Raw genomic sequence first — 22,857 nt, forward strand, 5'->3', positions numbered from 1 at the left:
CTTCAAACTGTATGACTGTCATTGAACATCACATATGCAAATATTGGCCCTATTATCTACGCTGTTTGTACATGCTAGCTCTCTGCACACATACGCTCGTTCGTCGCTGATTTCACATCTACGGCTACTAGTACTACTGAGGACAGTCGAACAACCAGCGTGGAGAGAGTACACTGATCGGTGGCGTCTTATGGTTTCCTCATATATATAGGACTACCTATCCGGACGCTGGAGTCCATTATGTTACCCCACCGGTGCTATACATTGTAGGTACATCCACCTGTGTATTCGAGTAGCGGTGATCATCGTGTCACCGTGCACTGTCTGCTATCCATTCCCAAGGCTCCCTTCAGCTTTCATACAACTTAATCGGAGACATGTTACACGTGAATTCGGAGTAATTGAGCGAAGTGGTTGGATATACACCATAACAGTAATTTAAGAATTAAGCTTAACATCAGTTGAGACTACATACAACTAATTTCGTTCTTTCTTTCTCCATTTTGTATCTTTCGATGCAGGCTTTTCCATGTACTTTTCTGCTGCTGGCAAATACAGGTATGTACCACTAGTATTCATTTTTACCAATACAACAAGTCTCCATTTCTCACTTTTGACTCGGTTAAGTGCAGGCGGCTTATTGTCGCATATACTGTAGTATGGTCTGTCGTAAGTTACAGAAGTTTAAGTGGCACCAAGCCAAAAACTAATTACACTTTACTTGTTGCTAGTTCTCAGATTCGTTACTATTATTTTTACTGGCCAACTCGGCATAATATATCCTCTCGAGTCAATCGGTTCTTTTAAAGAGTTTATGATATTGGAAGCTATAAGGTTTCACAATCGACCAAGGTGAGTTAATCAATAGCAAAATACTTGTATTCTGTGATTGATTGTGGAGTTGCAAAGTCTGTATTATTTGAAGTCCATTGAAGTCGAATCCCTCCCCGGGTATTAGATAAAAGCAGAGGGGCCAGTACTTGAGCAAGATATCTGAGTAACGCATGGTTTGTCGCCAATGCCACCAAACAGAAATACAAACTGAAACTTTCCCCTTCTTTCTTGAGAGAACAGCCGTCAAAACCAAACAATAGACCTCTAAGTTTCAGAGTGTGAATAGAGACCAGATATTTATTTGTCCGACATGTCTATTTATTTCAACTTTTGATCCCTCGATTCGCTCAAGTAAATCGGGCTCTTTGGACCAATAGTCCTCGACAATTTTGAAAAGACATCTCATTCCTGGGGAAACCCTGCAGCGCAGCTTCGATTTAAAACAATAGTGCACAACTTGTTAATCGATCGCAAAAGGGGTCGAAAACCGTCACTGTGACGTACAGCAAAAGTTCGATTACATTCTTTGCAAACAGCGTCTATTTGACCTGTTATGTCCTAAAACAACAGAAGTCTTGCTGACAACCGTGTTTGATGTTTTTAGCTGACCTTCGTTTTTCACTACCGTCTCACCCCATAGTCTTTCATGTCACTGTAACATGTTAATATATCATGGTGTTTTGAATGCACTAACACACCTGACGTTAGAAGCAAGGTGGACGACATATCAATGAGAAAGTAAAGAGGCTCACTGAAAACCATAGGTGCTCGAAGACTTCAATCTAAAGAAAAAAACGTGCGCTAAAGAGTGGTATGAAAACTAGTACACCAACTTGGACAACCTTACTTAACAATGGGTACATTTTAGTAATAGGCCTCAAGGACAGCGATATTATCCGTTGAAATGATCTGAAAACAAAAAAAATGCACTGAAAGGTATCACCATCAGAATAATGACCATATTCTATTCAACTCTAAATGTTTTTTTTTTTCGTTTCAGGAATCAATACAATTAGATCTGTCAGATTTGAAAGATTTTGACGAGCACGTTAGTGGACTAGTTAATGAACAGATGGGGAAGCACGACCCACTGAGTATACCTGTCGTACGCATCAGTCAGTTATATTCCAAAGCTAGCGGCAAACATATACGGATTTACGGGAAAAATGTAGACGCTCGTGGGGAAAACGGAGACGTTTACGGTACGTGGGCAATGTACTTATTGTTATTATTATTGTGTAATTTCCAATGGAAAGGTGAACGGAAGAAAAATATGTCAAATTGGTAGTTTGGTCCGGAACCTTAAAAGACATGCAGTAAGTAAAAGAGGCTAGACTATCCGTTGACAGGAGCCTAAGGCTCTTGAAGTGCGGCAATTCATGGCATTGTGTTCAATCGCAGCTTGTCATAAACTTTAGCAATGATGCAGGGCTTTTAAAGTGGCCGCGGTGTTTTTCTTTTGGGGAGAGTGAAACGAAGCACGACTTGAACCTGTCGAGGAAACACCTTAGGTCGGATAGAAAAAAGAGAAAAAATAACATTGTCAGAAGGCACAAAAAGTAGCAGTCTTGAGACAATACAAGTGTTTGACTCGAACCAAAGCATTTTATAGAATTGGGGTCGTCTTGGGGCTAAGTGATGTCTAATTTGAGTAGATAGGTGTCCCCAATTTGACGAATGGGTGTTTTCCAATTTATTCTACCCGCTGTGATGGCATTTCCACCATTGTAGATACGCAGAAGTGCTCATCTTGGGTCTAATGGGACGTATTCACTAGTAGACATTTAATCTCGTATGGCCAGAAGCAGTTTAAAGTGTGCAGCTTTCAAGAACGACCCTTGCCATCTCACACAAGTGAATTTTGATTCCCAGTTATCATTGACACTAAGTATAGGCACCATGAGCTTATTCAGTGGTCATAAATGCTGACTTATGATGTAAATTTTATATATGACGTCACAATAACATCTAAAACGTGACCGAGGCATGAGCTTCTCAGTCTGGTAATGATAATATGTTATATGTAGCCTTTTTCTTGCTTTCGACTCAAAGAATGTCGTTTATGGAGCGCTTTCTAAAGCAATTGTGTATCCGAGTGCGGGTTAAATAGCGGGAGTTTTATTCGCACACATACCAATATTGGCCCTGCTCCAGGCTGTGATAGTTGGGACGTCCACAAATGATCTTCTTGTTCACCCTTCGTGAAATGCCACCCCATTCATTTACTACCTTCGTGGTATTTCTTTAGTAAGTTATTTGACCGCAAACACAGCTTTAGAGTAGAGAGGGGCAATACGATTTAAACAATGACATCGTACCAGGTAGAAACTGTGCGGCAACGTTGCTCAATTTATCTTTCTCTCCAAGTATTGAAGTTGAGAGGGACTCGAGAACTCGTTAACCTTTCCTGTGCCGTCTTTACTCTTACGATATTTTATATACTATTAAGATTTGTATGATTATCGTGTTATAAAACATGGCAAAACAGCGTGACGTCGTTAGTATTAAAGTTAGCAATAGTACGTGAGCTTTAGGTAAACTCGCGGCTTTAGTTGTTTGCAATAAGAGAAGGGCTAAGCAATGAGACAATCGCACGGGTGAGTGAAAACAAGTAAACAGGCTGGACAATTCAATACCGAGTCATGTAGCTACCCTATCGTAACCATAGTCAGTATTTGAGGGAAATCCGTAGACCGCAAATAACACCAACCCCGTAAGAAAATAATTGTAAACGAGATGTATGCAAACACAGTTGCTAGACGGAGTGAAAAAAATACTCTACTAAGTAAGGGAGGGTTCAAGAACCCTTTCTTCATAGATGCCAACATTACCATTTCAAAATAAAAACCCTTTCTACTGTTGTTAGGCGTTTTATTTTAAGTTAAACACAGAAAACGGTATAATAGTAACCTTTAGACATTTCAAAGAGTCAAAGAAGATGCAGAGATAAACCTAGTATACCCCGGAAGTAAACCTGTAAAGATGGGCAGACAAAGCAGATAGCAAAAGATAACACTGTCTTTAAAACACCAATAGTGCCCCACCTTCATGGTTTAAATACAATTGGTCTACTCTGCCGAGTAAATGTTTACTTTGAAGGACATCCTTAAGTAGTTAAGACAAGGCAATAAACCTACAATATGTGTGCACAGCAGCTTTAAAACACAAATGATCATACTAACTCTATAGGATCTCACTTCTAACCCCTTATTTCATCCAATCGATCGAAGAAAAGCATCACATGATCGTATGTACATTTTCAAGTAGCTGACAAGACGCACTGTATTTAGTTTGTTTGAGTACTAGTACTTGATTAATTCTGCATTGACTACGACGCTGTATTGGTTTTTACTTTGTTTGAGACGTAATAGGAAAAGACATAAAAGAGACGAGAGGGGGCTAGAGTCCGACTTGTAAATGACTGTTACTCGCCCTGAAGCCAGTTCTTCCCACTCACCACCCTTAACCACCGTAGTTTGCAGACTTTTATTCATCTCACTGTCTCTTCCAAACAAACTCCACAAAGCTAGAGAATAGCTAGAAATTGCAGTGTCAATCTTGCTAAAGGCTGGTCATGTGCCGTCTGAAAGTCAATGATTTGCCACGAGAGTCTTTCACTCCACAATAGCTCCAGCTGGCAAAGCTATTGAAGCTCTTCCCAACATTTTGAAAACAATTGACTTTTACTGCCGTTCTTTCTGTTGAAAGTGACAAACTAAAGACCACACACTGGAGGTCGTTTCTCTCGGTTTCTAATGTGTCTTTTGTGGCACCAATCGTTAAATCTAGCTAAATTTGTAACTTTTCTACATGACAAAGCTATGTTTTCCAACCTCTTTTGACTGGTAAAATTGATTAGCCTCATTGGCTGGCCAACTGTGTGGTCGAAGCCTTCCCTAGCAATGCATGGTTGAACTCTTATGACACCACTCATTATGACGTCACGGAACCTCCCTTTAAATAGTTCGAAATTGATGGTTGAGAGAATGATTAAGACGTTTCGTTTTCTTTCATATTGTTCAGGCAATTGTCATCCTGTTAGGGTGGAAGCCTTGTTTTGCGTAAAATATTGAGGCCACCCAAACCGAACACTGAAAGGGAGAGAGAAGAGGGAGTTTCTTCTTCTTCGAAGGCGTAATAACAACTATGTTTGGTCTAAGGAACCAGTCATAGGTGACAAAAATAGCCATAATAAGGACAGCCCCAAAGTCAATACAACAAGAAATATTTTGTACAAGTCGCACACAGAGGGGGGTCGATGGGGATGTCTCAGCAACGCACCAGCATGCTTAACTCTTTGAACTCAGGTTTCTACTTCGTATTGTCGATCGCCTCCAGCTCGAGCTCACCAGTGAAAAAAAAGTAAAAAGTGTAACACTCGTACATAGTGTATCATTAGGCACACCGCAGTCACTAATCCCTAATATAAACATAGAGAAAGTAAAGTTCGTCATAATAAAAGAGGGACTCCAAATCTACCAATAAGGCAGAATTAAGCTCTTGATCTCTTTAATGAATCTTTCTTAAGAAACCCCTTTCACTTGTGAAATCAAGCTGAAAAACTGTTGCTTGGGAAGAAGATTGAGAGTTTTAGGAGGGAGACAAATATGTCACGTCTAACTCACTTGGGGATTTATTTGACACTTCCCAAACTTGCTAAATCTTGAACTCATTTGTTAACTGGTGTGTACGTGTTAACTGATTGGCTTGAATGTGACTGGAGAAGGACGAAGGATAGACTATTAACAGAAGATAAATAAACTACAGTGGGGTATGGAAAGCTACCCATATTACTCGAATAATGAAGCTACTGGTCTTACGCAAATATAAAATGTGCGTTTATCACAGGGAGCAAAAGATCGTACTGCCGCTTGAATGAACCTCTTGTCTGCCTAAAATGGGCTGAAAATCGAGCAGACAAAGAATCTTACAGCTGTGGATAGGTAATAGAACGCCATGGATAGTTACTAACCGATTGAGAAGGAAAGCTCCTGACACTTGAGTATTTATCAGTGGTGAAATAGACCCGGCGTTGACCGAATAAGCCCGTCAGTAGCTGCCGTTACGTTTGAAATGGGTATTAAATTTCCCGCTACACATGAAAGAGCCCACTCATGTCACGGCAGCGATGTTTTTCAATGTATGTCTGGAGGTGAAAGTTCGTACAATGTACCATACCTTTTTACAGGCATTGAGGCGGTTTTACGAGTGTCATGGCCCGAGGGGTTGTCAGAGCCACATATGAACAGGAAAAACACCTGAGATATTTTAACAAACACCAAGTATTAGGTGTGTATAAATAACTCTTCGAAACAGGAAAGTTGTACAAATACACGTTGTCAAATAGTCAATGGTGAGAAAATGTGTCGATTGAAGTCGAATTTCCGTTTGTCATGAATTTTCATCATTCGTGCGCAATAAAACACGTCTGAAAGAAAATCCTTTTCCGAAAGTACCTAGGCCACCCCCGTTGTGTACAACATATTTTCGTCACATAAACGTACTGTCACGTTTGATGTCACGTTCCGGATAAATCGCGAGATTTCGGTACAAAAGCTACCCCTGACAGATAGTTCAGTGAAGATATAACGTAACGCATTGATCCACACCAACACGGAACAACTTTACTTTATTTTCGGCTTTTCTTATTGACAGAGATGATGATGGTACAGTCTGACGTAAACACGTTAATTTATGACCACCACTACCCAAGTTAACGCAACAACTCACCACAATTTCAATGTAGTAAATTCAGTATACAATTATTTCTGATCACATTCCAAAATGTAGCGACTAAATTCCCAAAATGTCTTAGCGAAATACCCGCCATAATTTTTCAGAATGCAGGTAGCCCTAGTGAGTACTTGTCTGTTGTATTATTTTGTAGGAAGGCAATTCGACTACATTGTGTAATTTTTAGCTTTCGGTTTCCTTTTGCTTTTAATTACCACATCCAAGACGTCTGCATGGAGATTTAGGTTTGTCTCCCCACTTCTTTAAAATTATAAGCCGTAATTCCCCGACCTCTCCTTTACTGGCAGACGATCAGCATTGTGATGGATGGAACGTCACGGCTCTTCCTGGCGACAAAGCGCATTTACTGAGAAATTGGTTTACCCATAATTCTTTACTTCAGTGATTCTCAATCGTAAACCCTGTTGGCCTGCACTTGAAAACCGAGATAAGCTTTTAAACTATTTACCTAAAACCACAAAGGAAATAAATTGAAATCAATAAATGTTCGGATATTTTTACAGGAGAAGTTGTGTAAGCGTTACGAGTTCGTCCTGGATCCGGATATCTTTATTTGACTTCCCGAGACTAAAGTCATACAAAACATATCGGCATCGAGCCTTAGATGGTCGGTCACACCTTGCCTAGTTCAATATAAGTTCAGGGTAAAAATAGAAAGGCCTTAATAGGAATGTAAACCCTGTGAGAAAAACACACAGGAATAAATTTGCTATGAATTCGGGCGACCAACCCGGGGACACAAATTCCTCAAACTTCTGATTGGGGCAAAGTACGTTGACGAGAACGCCGAGCATTTTGAGAATTTGGTAATGTGATTTCCAATACATTGGTGACTGCGTCAACTTACAGGTACACCATTGTCGTAAAACGTGCAGCCCTCTTTACGGCAGCAGTACACACACAATCAGGGCGTCGGAGAAAAGAAAAATACTTCGAGTAACGAAACTGTAGATATACCAGTCTTCAAATCTATCGTTGTTAATACGTATGTAAACTTTTCCAAGCTTTTAACTGCCATAAAACATAAATTATTTATTTTATATATATCACAAAGGATCTGGTATAGGCATAGACCCGCCACCAACTTGGTAAATGGTCTATGGTGTAGGCTTAAAATATTTAAAAAACCAAAACTTTTGGATCATTCATTTTGAAAGCAGTCACTGTACAAGCAGCTTCGGTTCTACTTTTAGAGAAAGATTGTTTTCAAGAAAGAATAGGCAAAAGTCATGATACATCCAACGACTTCTAAGTTGAACGACTCTCGAGACTTGTTCATACTAGAACAGCAGGGGTACATGTAGTTCAGTTATATGCTTTTAAACCAATTTAGCTTATGTACTAGTTCGTGTACCTAGTTTATCCAGAGGTTAAAGTTCACGCCGGTTAACCTAATACATACATGTGCGTACCAATGCGACATACTTATATATTTGTAATTAGGCAGGTAGATATGACTTCGGTCACAGAAACTATGTTTTCATAATATATATATATATATATATATATATATATATATATATATATATATATATATATATATATATATATATATATATATATATATATAAACACGTTAAAATGCTCCATAGGCATGTATTTGCATAAGCATCATAAGTGCAACAATTTGGTAAAACTATAAATTTGGTAGATACTTAGTATGTGGACAACGTAAACAGAAACCGTGGTTAACTCTCAAGATTCGTACAAATTGTTAGAATGTTTACACTTACTCGGATAATTTATCATTTTCATTGTAAGAAAGTGTTATTTTATTGTAAGAAAGTCATCCACCGTTCCAGACATTTTGTAAATGATGCTTACGCATTGAAATTACAGATTAACTAATTAAAAGTAAACCAACTAACTAAAGGCAAATCTCCGTCAATATTCTACAATCCATGTTTGTGATTTCACATCGTGAAATATTCAGTCTGAGAGTAAAAAACTTGTCAGTTGTTTGCGACTACTAATTTAAAATTGCTACTATTAAACTTTAATAGACAAATTATATCTTTTGATGAAACTGTCTACCAGTGAGTCAAAGATACTGCCAATTATTGCACCAGTCGAGAAACCGATAGCTAACTTTCATGTCGTGGTGCCAACCAGTGAGCAGATAGGTCATGATGAAAATGTCTGCCGAGCATACTGCCAATTAATACAAGAGTCGTCAAACCGATAGCTAACTTCCATGTCGTGGTGCCAACCAGCGAGCAAACAGGTCACGATGAGAAGACTCCGCCAACACGCAATAGAACTAATTACCAACATCATACACAAGTGAGAAAAATGAAATGCTTAACACCGGGTCATTAGAACTAATAGTGGCAAAAAGGAAACGTGGCTACTGTGGCAGATAAACGCGTTAAATGTGTTAAGGAAGGCTGTCATTCACGATACTATCAAATTAGACTAATTGAAATAATGGTGGCGAGTAGTATCTATCATGTGAATTAGGAAGACGTCGTATGACGTTTAAGAAAGACAAGATTAAATTGCACCCAGATTGACGTAATCAGATGACGTTAAATGAATCGTCGGAGTCGTAATGTCGATATTTTCTCAGTAAAATCTCGACTTTTTGTTAGCAGTGTAAATCTCGAGTAATTAAATGGTGTCTTCGCCAAACACGCTGAAAAGCTTTTAGACGGTACATGCGGAATGTTTTGCGATGCAATTTCGTCACGTTGCACGGGTGAAATTAATTGCACAAATAGGACATTTATTTAGACCCACCGTTTTAGGTCGAACCGCAAAGTTGCACGTGGGAGGAATTTTCATTAGACCGTGTAGAGAATTAGCAAACTATCAATATGAATTTATGGACGACACGGATCAGTTTCTGAGACAATTAGTCTATCGGCTAAGAATTGCAGACTGGGGAAGCAGTGAATCTAGCTGAGACATGCAGGATAAGCGCGCCAAATCACTACACTAGTTTGTCAAAATGTGTCAGTTTCAGAGACCAAAAGTCTCCAAAAATAAAAGAAAATGATGAAATGGACACGGTATGACGGGCAGTGCGTAATCTTTTGGTCTTTTGCACCATACCTTAAAACTAACACGGTCATATTTGGCGTATTTCATCGACACCTAGTCTCGGCGAGGATAAATTTCAAAATTAAACAGACTACGGAAATATGAAATTAAAGTCAGCGTGTCTGACATCATGGCCCCATAATAATATTGCAATTTAAAGTTTGCTTTTATGAATATTTTAAATGATCAACGAGAAGGTCTATGCGTGGGCAGACAACTATATTAGTTTAATGTTTCCGCAGAATTAATTTCAAATAATCGACTGTTTCAGAAAACATGAAAGTCTTCAACTGAACGCAAATAGGGTCGTGCGTAGTTTAATACATTTACTCTTAGAATACAAATTGAAGTTAGTCGATCTAACCTTAATAAAACATAGAAACGGGTATCCCCTTTAGTCATTGAAATCGACCACCAAGAAGTCGTGTCTACTTGTTACAATAACAAGAAAAAATATTGCTTCGTAAAGGATTTCTTTAACCGTGAAATGTGCAGGTTGTAGGAAATGAATATATTTGTTGTGATGTCTTAATATGCCATCGGGAGCGGGCCACTTAATTTAAACCCATTGTCTTGATTACAATAGCCAAAGCAATGTTGGCAATTGAAGAACATGCGTTTGTTAGTTTGTTTGTTCGAATTTCTCCAACAAGTAGTCTGTCTTTTCTAAAGCTCTCATCATGAGAAATCTAATAAAATGACTTGGGATGGCCAACGTTTGTATTAAAATGTCTGGAGTCTTGGAGTCTTGGAACAATAGGGAAGAACACTTGAGTCAGTCCTATAAACCATATACCCTCTCCAATGTCTATTTCGTAAACATAATATCTATAATAATTATATGTCTGTCCTTGTATTTGCCGGACTATATTAGTGCTATTTAGCACGCACTAAACTGAGAAAATCCCGAAACTCCAAGGTTAAGGTGTGTGTGTGTGGGGGGGGGGGGATTAAGATTTCACGATCATTCCATATTACTAACAGCCAGTTAATTTTTAAACTGGGTGTACTGTAATTTGATAAATTCAAACCAGTGCAGGAAGTGCTCTCAGAGTGTTGAAATCTTCAGGGTTCCGGACCCATGGACTTCATTATTTATTAATTATGCCGACCACGTGCATAGTATTGACGTGAGTGTATCCTACAAACCGATGAGTGGACTGTCGTTGAAATGTGTTTCTTTCTTCTGTAGACTACGAATACAAAATCAACGTTTCTTGTTGCAAGCCAGGGTTGATTTCTGGTCGTTGTTTTGTCGGTTGGATTGTGTTGGCTAGTGTTCGTTGGTGCTTCAATTGTTATGCACCAAATGATGTGTATTGAAACATGGTTCCTTGAAATGTAATTCTTCCGCATAACGTCTTCATCACATTTTGACACTTTGGAACCCGATACTTCTATTTTTACTGTTATTTGTCGAAGGAAAACATACCTTCTTCCACGTTTTTGTGTTTATTCTGATATTTTATGTGCTACTGATGATAAATTTTGTCAGAGTTCGTTATCTTAAATCCAATCTCACGCATCCGACTGTCTCTAGTTTTCACCATGGTTTATACATTTTTTTGTCAACTTTAAAGACCAGTATGAACTTAGTAAGCATGAGGTCCATCAAAATAAATGGAAGAGCACGCACATAAGTTCGATGGATCTCTATACTACAACACGAATCACAGCAGGGAATATTGTCCGTCAGGGAGAACACGAACCGTGCTTCGATGAGTAAAAGTAAAAAAAAAATTAACACGCATACAACATGTTGTTGTGAAAGTAACTTGATGAGTGGTAGCGGGTGTTAGCCCCGCGATTAATAATGATTTAATTGAGTTTTCTGTCTGCAAGAAAAAGTTGAAAAGGAGCGCAGATACACTTGAAAAGACAGTTACCCCAGCATAAACCGACATAACTTGTCAATGACCAAGTGGTGAAGGATACGAGGTATTCGGTGACACCGTTGCTTGGTAACGCCAAACATCAATACGATAGTTAGAAAGAGTGCACTGGGGGATGCGCATTCCGTAGTCTGTTCAGGTTTCAGTACATTTCGACCACTCCCTTGCTCATAGCAACACAGAATTATAGTGTTTTCTTCAAGTCTATCCCGATCCAGTGACCTAAAATGGCCGTAGCCGTCAATTAAATGTTGAATCTCACGAAGTCACCACATTGCACCAAGTCACTATATTGACAAAAACAAATTATGGGGGGGGGGGGGGGTTTCGAGTGTCCAAGAAGCAAGCTTTCCCGTAGAAAATCGTGTTGGTAATTCTAAACATTTTGTACATTTGACCATGTCATATTTGTTATGGTGACGCACCTGGTGTGGTTGGTCATTTTTCTACTACATGATTCCTGGAGTCATTTTTAATCATTGGCATCCAGGTACTTGTATTGATATACCAGTGACTATCCCACAGCGCCGCAAACAATAATACCACACGGGATCAGGCCACCCCAAAGACAACCAAGAAAGAATTTCGCCTCGCGAAGTTATGCGTGTTATTATCACTTTAATTTTAATTCGAAAACTTCAAGTGTGGGAATAAATCAACAGCATTTGTAATAGTATAGAGAGTAAATCCATCTCCCGAAGGGGAAAGGGAAAGAATACTGTAACAAGCAAGGTGACCAGACTTAGACCACTTGGCAAGGATCCCGAAAGCTCTTTAGACGGTCTTACGACCTTATGAATAGTTGATCGGCATCGGTATGTAGGTGCGACGAAATTCTTCCGTCAATGGGAATGTGTCATGTATTTTATGTCTTACAAGCGCACCAAATGGATGCACACAATGAAGGAACTCAAGTGGTTTGTACACGCTATAAATGAAACACTGAGAGTATGGCGTGAAACTTCACAAGTAAATAAAAAGTGACTGGGAGCACAGCAATGCTCTTATATATAATGTTTCCGTAGGAAGACAAAGAGAGTCTATACCTACCACTAACCACAGTAAAGCCAAATAACTATGTTATATGTTGAGCCATTGGATTCGAAGAATATTAGCCTCTAGCAAACCTATACGACATCACCCTTCGTCACTTTCACTCATTGTCCTACCTATCACCGTCCTGTTTCGTTTCCATCACCATAACTTTGCGCCTCGACACCATGGGATGATGATGATGATGATGATGATGGTGATGGTGATGGTGATGGTGATAACGATGACCACCACCACCACCACCACCACCACCACCACCACCACCACCACCACCACCACCACCACCACCACCACCACCACCACCTCCTCCTCCTCCTCCTCCTCCTCCTCCTCCTCCTTCCCTCCTCCATTACATCCACCTCATCCCCTTCTTGTTCTTCGCCATGCTTTTCCCTACTTAAAATGATATATTTAGTTCTTAACACTGAGCACTATTCACATGATTATTTTGAGAATGAAATTGAAAGCCTGCCAATAAGTGAACAATCTCTCGTGCAGGAAAGCCCTGAGTAAAGAATGTAGGGTTGTCATAAAACTGCCGTTATGAAAGAAAGCCATTTTGCTGAACCATTTTTTGAAATTATTTTCATGATATTTGACATTCATTTTGTAACACTATATGGATCACAATATAACTACTGTATGTCACTTTTATGGAAGATTCTAACATCTAGACAAACGACAGATCATTCTAGACGAAAGAGAGTTGCGAATTTTATGTAGTAATTAAAGCATTAATAATTGCTTAGACATCCTTCCGATTAACGCTTAAATACATATCTAATTAATTCATTTCATATGGAGCTCCTCTACAGTTTGCCCCTTAACCCAACGTGACCTTTGACCCATTTTGACCGTTCAAACACAAGTGGTTCAATCTACCATTGGCTCCTATTGTGGCATGAACGTGTGAAATAAATGAAAAACTTCGATCGGAATGTACGGAAACTTATTAAAACACTTGTTATTGTGATGTCGTTTGCCCTTGGACATATCCTTGCAATAGATCACATTGTCACACTCGTGGCCAATGCACAATTACTTCTCAATTAAGTAACTTCTTGTTATTTCTTTCCTTTTTTCTCTCAAACAGCTAGGTTAATATTACAAGGAGATAATTTGGAAAGTCAAATCACAATACGAGGAAACGAAAGTGGTTTTTATTTGTGTCTGAGTCCCAAAGGAAAAGTTGTAGGCAGAGTAAGTATAACTTGTTTATCATGTTTATTGTCCCTTTCATCATTCCAATCAATGTAAATACTTTTTATGAGATACATAAGTAACTAGATACCGGGTAATAAACCAACAACACAATGTCACAACTTCTGTACACAAAATTATTTATTTTTGGTTAGAAATATTATTCTAGAAGACGTAATATTTCAGTATTTTCGCAATACTCGTTTGTATTGAAATATAATTCGTATTGACAACCAGTGACCACAAGCGACAGCGTGAACATACAGTTTGAAGCGTATTTATTTGCTTTGCTATTTGTGTGATTTCTGTTTGTTTATGTGGAATGAAGTATTTATTTAATTGTAAGCAGGTCTGGTTTGCAATACACAATTCAAGTCTTTGAGGTCAAGGAATAATGCCAACGTTTTTAAACTCCCACAAAGCCAGTAACCTAAGCAAAGGTTACTCTGCAAACACTAGTCGCGGTTGGAAAACGTCGCCGCCAAAAAAGTGAGATTCCTTCGGAACAATTCGACACGCTGTCAACGTACAAACAATCACCACAAGAGTACCGAGAATAATTTCATTGCACCATCGCAACGGATAGTTCTTGTTTGTGGACACGCTAGCTGCGGTTAACAATAGGAGTGAGTTTATTCCCTAGGCACAGCACAGCTTTCAAAGCGGGGGATTATCGTATCCTCTCCATAACAAATACACCATACCAAATCGGAACAGTTTATTATATATGCCTCAAGTCTCCTCTCTACTGCGATCACCTTCAAATAGCTCAGTGTTTCATTTTTTTCGTTCTTGTTGATTTGATTGACTGACATGAGTCAACCCACAAAAGACCATTTTTGTGATAATGTAGTTGCATCTGAAGTCGGTCAGAAATGTTCTGTACTTCGACCAGTAGGGGGTCCTTTTATTAGCTTGACATCCATGTCACCTCTGAAAAAATACAGTAAATTGGAGGTATGGAAATACAACTCTCTACATGAATTCCTTTATGTGATGTCTGTCCTTTTAGGAACAATACTAGGACAATATAAAAATGGTGTGAAAAGAGCAACCAATTTTTGACTATTATCGTTGGTCGACTAGGGTAATGTCTTAAGCTAAATTATCATAAATTGGTAGTAACTGCGTTAAAAATACGTTCAAAGATACACACTCGTTAACGACACATATGCTACATTTGGAACATGACAGGCCATGTTCACTCAAGTGTCTAGGAGCAGACAAAGCAACGCATATAATCGGCTTGCCGGATTCAATTTTTAGCAGGCATTTTGTACTGTAAAATTAACATAATTGACCAATTAGTCAATCAACCGATTTAGAAACCATTGTCTTCTCATTAAGTTGCTCAAAACAACACACTCGTATAACGTTTCGGGTATTTCACTTCCCTGTGGATTGACTTTAACCCCAAATTTCTGATTCTATAGTGTGTATACTATCTTTTTGATAATTGAGGGCGTGGTATCTGAAATAAAATGATATATATTATACCTGAAATTACCTCAAATTCCCAAAGTTTAACGTTACCTCACAGGACTAAGAAGTCTTTTATGTGACATGTAAAATTACTGTCACCGAATGATTAATGAGAGATACAGCGTCTGCTATCAAAGTTCTACAAAGGAATTAATCGCGAAGGATTTATTTTCAACTTTCAAAGGACAATTAGAATAGAATTGTTGTAACCTTAGGCTTACAAAGCAAGCTTTTACAGTTACCATAGATTTCTTTGAAAATTGTCACACAGGTCATTTATAGTTCACATTCCAAACAAGTACCTGAGCTAAAGAAGTTGGTGTTGTTGCTAAGACAACCGCCTCTCAGTCTCCATTCGGTTTGGAGGGCGTGTATGATATTTAGTAACTCATGAGACGAAGTGCATCACGAAGTGTGTGCGGGTTGAAAGAACGAATACTTCTTTTCAAGGTGTATTCATTCAGGCATGCGTGCATCAATATAAATTAACAGCACTGTCAAGATAAATAATGTGTATGATAATGCTGTATAAAGCTTCCACGTTATTCAGCCACATGGCCAACACACGTCTACGTACCATCACCCATACCCTTAAAATTTCAAAACATATCACACGCATAAGAGGGAGAAATGTGTGCCTGGTTCAATAGAATACCGATCTGCAAGAGTGGGTCAGTGTTTAGTCGCACCCCTCCGTATTAACACAAAATTGTCACCATCTCGTTTTGTTTGAGTACCGACACTATACAGTTATTATCTGTTGAACTAACTACAACAACAAAACGGAATTTGGCAAACACCTTTAGTTGAATTGTTTTCACTTCAGCTGTATGGGCCACCAACGAAATTGCAAGGACGCTGTCCTCTAGCAGATTTTATCCCGGACACTGCCCCAGGTGAATGGGATTGTCTAATGTCTAAAAAAAACATCAGGGGTGATGCATCTTCCCCGCACTTCTTTGTCTTCTCTTCCATAGTATGGATTTGAAGCCGGATACCGTGATATTAACCCGTCTTCATCCATTTTTTCTCTTTTCATCGGCTTCATTCCTGTGGAAAAGTTGATCAACACCGTCGAGACTGTCAAAATAAGTGGTCGTATTATTTTGGTGCAACAGTTCATTGTCTAGTTTAGCAAGTTTCCAACAAACTACAAGCCCTGTGCAAAAAAGAAAACCGTAACAAAAACTTGTTTTCGAAAGAAGTGTTCACAATAAAATGATAACCTGAGGGAAACCATGAAGTCAAGTGACGTCACAAGTTATACTACACGACTGCCTAAATAGTTACTAATGTCCAAATATGTCGCGTTTGAGTGGTTTACATGGTCATAAGAAAGTGGTCAAATATTATATCCTTACTATAACATGAAACCACAAGATTGGAGGGGGTATAGCTTAACATGAATACAAACAACACCCCCTTTAAAAATTCGATAATTGGAAATAAAACATGTTGATATCCTCTAAGAAGTTTTCACCAAATGATTTATGATTATCTACCCTTAAACACATTCGTATAGTATGGCGTAATGTAATGTAAAACAATTTGGTGCTTTGTAGTGATGATAGGGTGCTTTTTCTTTCTGTTTTTTTTTGAAAGCCTAACTTTATTGAATTGTTCGCTCTATTTCCCAAGTCGTAAAGATTGTCTTCCAGCCAGAACGCTGGGTCGTATACGCATAACTATAAAATAAAGGTGACAATTTAGCTAGCTATGGTAATTAGTCACTCACAGCAACGATATATCTTGTAAAGGCAATGCCAACAGTCAGACGTGTCAATGCTCCTGACGGTCGTCTGCAATATGTGTCAATGATATACTCAAGGCGCGTTACAGAGATGTGATCTCATTTACTAAATGTATCATTAACCTACATCCCATGGCTACTCAAAGAAGCACTTGCCATCGCCAAACGTTGCCGAAAGGGATAAATCGTCGAAACAAGAAAGATGTATAGTTCCGTTGACCTATCAACCACCATTTCTATTTAGGGAATTACAGGCGATTATACTTAAACTCTTGAGGATTCAAAGTACATTATTATTCTGTTAAGAAAAAATACCCTTGTCAACTTTGATCCTTCGAAGCGGTTGATGAAGTCACGCCACTGCAAGGTCAAAGAACAAAAAAAGTCGGACCTTATGAAATAATTTTGCATTACAAAAAGTGACACCTGACATTTGCACCGCAGGAAGAAAAAAAACGTGTTAATATATTGTGCCCGGGTCGTAAACGTTTGTCGCTCATAGCATTTCGAAATCTTCTAAGTACATAGCTATATTTTGCTGTAAATTATTGTAAGGCATTTAGCAGGTCGTGAATCTTGCCTTCTCAATCAAATCCCATGTGACCTATCTGTCTTGCTAAATGATCGTATTCTCTTGATCCGTGGCAACCTTTTATCTATGGAGAAAATCGTTTATAGACTGGAGAAGTGTACTGGGCAAATTCTGACTAAGGTTCACGAGTTTTTGGCTTGTTGCCTATTGCATAGCAATGCATTTTAATGAACTCGAAGTAACCATGCCTGCATACACGTTTTTCCATGGCCCCATCGCTATATGCTTGAAATGCGTGACAAATGCGCAGATCTGATTGCGCAACACTTCTTAAAAGTAATTTCTAATGCAAGTATTAACACCATAATTCTAATTGTTGTTTTCTCTTTTGATTTTTTAACAGAGAAAAAGGCGGGACGACGACACGTACAGTTGCACTTTTAAAGAACAAATTGCAGAGAATAAATTCACAGAGTTCAGGTCTGTCTCACATCCAGATTGGATTCTTGCATTTAAAAAAGACGGAGAAGCTAAGAATGCTCGTCGTGTAAGGACTGGACACAAAACTTCGCATTTTTTGAAAAGGCAAGTGCCTGAAGATGCCGAAAGGAAACAATCTGAAATAGTTCAAAATCAAAACTTTCATCGTAATATTTTGGAGTATAATTTTATGAAGATACAGACTTATAGTTCAACACTTGCAGATACTAAACGGTAGCCCCTACTGATTTACGTAGAGATTTATCTATAGATGGTAGCAATACAGTAGTGTGAGGGCGCATTGTCCAAACTCACAGAGGAGTTGACGGGATTATTGGACCGGGAAGATGCAAGTTGGACATCCTTAGTTATTACCGGCAGTTGCGCATGTCGATTGACTCGACAAGCATGCGCAGTTGGATTTTTCTATGTCTTCAAGATCAGCACCGTCACGATACCACCACCCTTGTTTGTAGGCATGCGTCAGCTCTAGTCGTCCCAATTATGTGATAAAATCCGTGTAAATTTATGATTTGAATATTTTTATATTGAACTGTGTAATTTATATGCCAAATGTTGAAGAGACTTACTTCAGAGAAGTTTTCTATATATTTATATTCTATTATTTATTTGGCCATGTATAATACTTGTACCATATGTATTTAAGTATTGAAAGATGCCACACCGACTTTCCCGAATTCGGGATGTGTTGTATTATTATCTATACCATTGTATTGATTTGGTCACTTTTCCAATCGACTAATAATAAGCATTGTTGTATAGTTTTCCCTCATTTCTTTCCTTTCAATTGAATAGTTTAACTGCAAAAAAGAGCACCCAGACTGTTTAAAAAACAACCACTGTCATGACAAAGATCCAGGTCTGAAAGTTTATGAAGCCCTTCTGTTTGCTGCTGTAGATCGATATATATATATATATATATATATATATATATATATATATATATATATATATATATATATATATATATATATATATATATATATATATATAAATATATATATATATATATATATATATATATATATATATATATATATATATATATATATATATATATATATATATATATATATATATATATATAAACTATTACGCTCTGCCACTGCGGTATAGAGCACTGTCTTAGCAGATTGATACTCACCGAGTTATATATAAATATATATATATATATATATATATATATATATATATATATATATATATATATATATATATATATATAATTAATATATATATATAATTTTACATTTAATATTTGTAATAATAACGACAGGTGAAAGTTTCATGACTTTGTCTTACTAATGTTTCACTATCACAAAAGCCACTATCGGACTATTTGAATTTTGGCGTTAGCCTACTGGTAAAGTGACCAAACCAGACACATTATATTCGTTATGAGGACTGTGTCTTGAATAGAGATATAGACAGCAATTTTGTAGGTTCTGTTATGTTGGGACACTGTCTAGAAACGTGTTACTTGTTTTCCAATTTACAACAATACCTAGCTCTCAGAGATAAGAGTTGGTATTTTAAATTCTATATTTCTCGGACCAGGGTTGTATTTAGATGGCGAGTATAACAAAATTACCTTGTACATTTATGTGAATTAAGCATGAAAATACTTCGATGTAAAGACTGTATTTTGACAACACATATGACATGTGTATACTTAGATGAAGCATGTCAGTCGTCAAGAAAAGCGACAACTCAAAGGTGGGCATTAATTCTATTTGAAAACTATCCAAAGCTGCCATTTTGTTCACCTCATACTGTGCCTGTCAGATGCAATTAAGCCAGCATGTTGTCAACGACTGGAATTCTCTCGTTTCTGAACGACTCTGATTAAGATTACTCAGGTGATAGCTGATAGATTGAAACGTGAGCCAAGAATATGGTATCTTCCTTTGCCACAGATTTTACTTACAGACTCATCTCAGATCAATTAATGTACACATGCGCACCATGGCATTTGCAACCATTCAAAATGAAACACCGCCTCATCGTGTGTTTTAATGGAATGTTTGAGTTTTGGGATTTAAGATGGAATGAAAATAGTGTCGACAGAGATTTGCTTGCGGACGACGTTCCACCTTTAACATTTAATGGAAGGTGTGAATTCGTTCTCATAAATAACGACAGTGTAAGCTGAACCATGTCCCAAGGCAACATACAAGATGTAAACAAATTCAGCTAAATGTCGATAACGTCTCACCGACATGGAGAGAATTCTAATTTTACAGCGTTGTACGAAATGGGAAAACTGCATTGTGCCATTGTAAGATTTTGATCAGCGCAACTTTTACGCTAACTTGTTTCAAGGAAAAAGCCACGCATTTCATTGGAAGTCGTAGGACATCATATAGTTTTAACGAAACTCAGAACATCCCAAAAATTAAACATTTTACATCATTGCAATTTTAGCCTACGACTGTCAAACAGTAGAATTTTTTTTCAAATTAAAACCAATGTAGTCTATATAGCAAACGCCCTTTGTATGATACGACATTGCCACAATGCTGTTATAGCAAATTTACTATAATTATGGCGGTGTAATCTGAGCTTTAGAACAAATTTATCAAATCCTCTTGCACCAATCCAGATTCCGAATCTGAAATCTGAAACTAGGCTTTCAATGAATGCTTGTATATTCCTTGACTAAAGTTGAAGTGCACAGCAGTGAACCCAAACATGAATCACCCAATTGGCTAGTTGATGTCACGTGACAAGTTCAAACACTCCGGCACAGTGTGTTTTGATGAGTTTCTGTAAAACTGAAATTAGTCTATCTTATCTGTAATAGAAAAGCATTAATTACTCAAACATGGGTTTGCGTCAGACCCAAGAGTAGCATTCCAGATGTTTTTAATACATGAGCATGAATATTATATTAAATACATGTCCGGCTAATATTAAACCTCAACAAAAAAGTGTAGCCAGTCACAAGTATACGTGTATTACGTAGAAAAGGACACAACGGATATTTTATTTACCGTTATTGTTCTGACTCAGCAAGTCTGTACGTATTTGATCCGTACGATTTCGTGTTGTAATTTGTTTATATTTGTTTTGTGCCGATTGTATTGTGTTTATTTCTTTGTATTTTCGAGTCGATTCAATATAACGTGTAAGCAATCCATAAAGGTGCTAAATAAACCACGATTATCCAAGTATATGGGGTTTGTCTTGTTTTCATCTAGTTAAGGGGGATATTAAATCACGATCTTGAGGTACACGGATTCTGTTCTGTTATTTGGGGACTGGGGACGATAAACCACGATTATCCAAGTACAACTGTTGACATCAGACCGTGAACAAACAGAACCTGTTACAAACAGAGAAAGTAAACTATTGAATTGGATTAAATAACACTTGGCTTAGCATGTTGGAACAGCAGAGACTTGTATTACACACACTATGGTTTGATAAGGACAGTTTTATGGTTTCTTTACATATAAAGGAAATGCCAGGGGAACTGGAAATTTGTTTGTGAACGGGAGCTAATATGTAAAATGGCCATAAAACTGTTCTCATCAAATGATGGAATATACTACAAGTCTGTGTACTTCCAACATGCTGTGCTAAGTTTTATAGTTGTTTATAGTTGTTTACTTTCCCTGTTTGTAACAGGTTCTGTTCGTCCACAGTCTGATGTCAGCAGTTGTATATGGGGTTTGTCTTGTTTTCATCTAATTAAGGGGATATTAAACCACGATCTTGAGGTACATGGATTCTGTTGTTATTTGGGGACTGGGGACGATAAACCACGATTATCAAGTATATGGGGTTTGTCTTGTTATCTAATTAAGGCTGTAGTCAGAATTTACAAGGGGGGCTGCGGAGAAATTGGGGGGGCATGAAAAGAATTGTGGGTTCAAAGGGGGGGGAAATGAAAATTATGATGGTCTGAAGGGGCGCGCGAAATACAGTATTCTGCTCATGGTTTGAACCAAATTAAACCTCAGGAGCAGTAGTTTACAAAGTAAATAACTTCTATAACTTATACTCAGTGATGATGTAGGTGACAACCATGCACATGTATTTGTGTATGCCTTTTGTCTGTCTGTCTGTCTGTCTGTCTGTCTGTCTGTCTGTCTGTCTGTCTGTCTATATCTCCCCCCCTCTCTCTCTCTCTCTCTCTCTCTCTCTCTCTCTCTCTCTCCCCCTCTCTCTCTCTCTCTCTCTCTCTCTCTCTCTCTCTCTCTCTCTCTCTCTCTCTCTCTCTCTGGAGGCTTTTTTTAAAAATTCAATCCTCAGGAACAATATTATCGTTTACCTTGAATATTTGCGAAATTGTTCACTTCATTTACCATTACCACTTTGCTGGCTAAGTATCTCCAAGTATAATAATAATAATAATAAAGTTGGTTTTTATATAGTGCTTTCCCACCCAGTCTGGATGCTCAAAGCGCTTTACAATTATTACCCCTGGCTCGGATCTATAGTGACACAACGGCCCTTTATACTTCCTCAACTCCCTAGGGAGCATACAATCCATTGCAGCCTTTATAAGCGCATGGGATTAAAGCATTCACAATGCAACCTCTATCCTACCAGGTCCACAATTATACAGCTGGGTTGACTGAGGCACAGTCATAGTTCAAATCTTGCCCAAGGACTTAAGCAACTCAGAAACAAACGGTATCGATGGGGCTCGAACATTCCAAGCCGGCCACTAAGTAAAGAATTATAGGGATGAAAAATAGCCTGTGCAACAACCTTAACCATTCGCCCATCATCACTCCACAGGTTACAACCAGATGTGAGACCAAATTTGTTGCAAAGCCCGGATCTATTTGTAAAGAAATCTCTCATTG

At 38.1% G+C, this 22,857-nt stretch overlaps 1 protein-coding gene across 1 annotated transcript; it reads left to right on the forward strand.

The window, feature by feature from the left end:
- Positions 1-240: 240 nt before the first annotated feature.
- On the forward strand, positions 241-18,534 carry LOC144446849 (fibroblast growth factor 18-like). The gene is made up of 5 exons (XM_078136690.1): positions 241-266; positions 522-558; positions 1,835-2,036; positions 13,669-13,775; positions 17,943-18,534. The coding sequence occupies exons 1-5, from the start codon at positions 241-243 to the stop codon at positions 18,255-18,257; spliced, it is 687 nt and encodes a 228-aa protein (XP_077992816.1). The 3' UTR covers positions 18,258-18,534.
- Positions 18,535-22,857: the final 4,323 nt, after the last annotated feature.

Source organism: Glandiceps talaboti, chromosome 15, assembly GCF_964340395.1.
Source record: "Glandiceps talaboti chromosome 15, keGlaTala1.1, whole genome shotgun sequence".
Classification (NCBI taxonomy): domain Eukaryota; kingdom Metazoa; phylum Hemichordata; class Enteropneusta; family Spengelidae; genus Glandiceps; species Glandiceps talaboti.

What these genes read in the sequence shown, in the direction of transcription:
- LOC144446849 (XM_078136690.1), top strand. Translation starts at nt 241, where the DNA reads ATGTTACCCCACCGGTGCTATACATT. An exon ending in CCCCACCGGTGCTATACATT is followed by an intron (nt 267 to 521) that starts GTAGGTACATCC and finishes CTTTCGATGCAG; the next exon opens with GCTTTTCCATGTACTTTTCT. An exon ending in TCTGCTGCTGGCAAATACAG is followed by an intron (nt 559 to 1,834) that starts GTATGTACCACT and finishes TTTTCGTTTCAG; the next exon opens with GAATCAATACAATTAGATCT.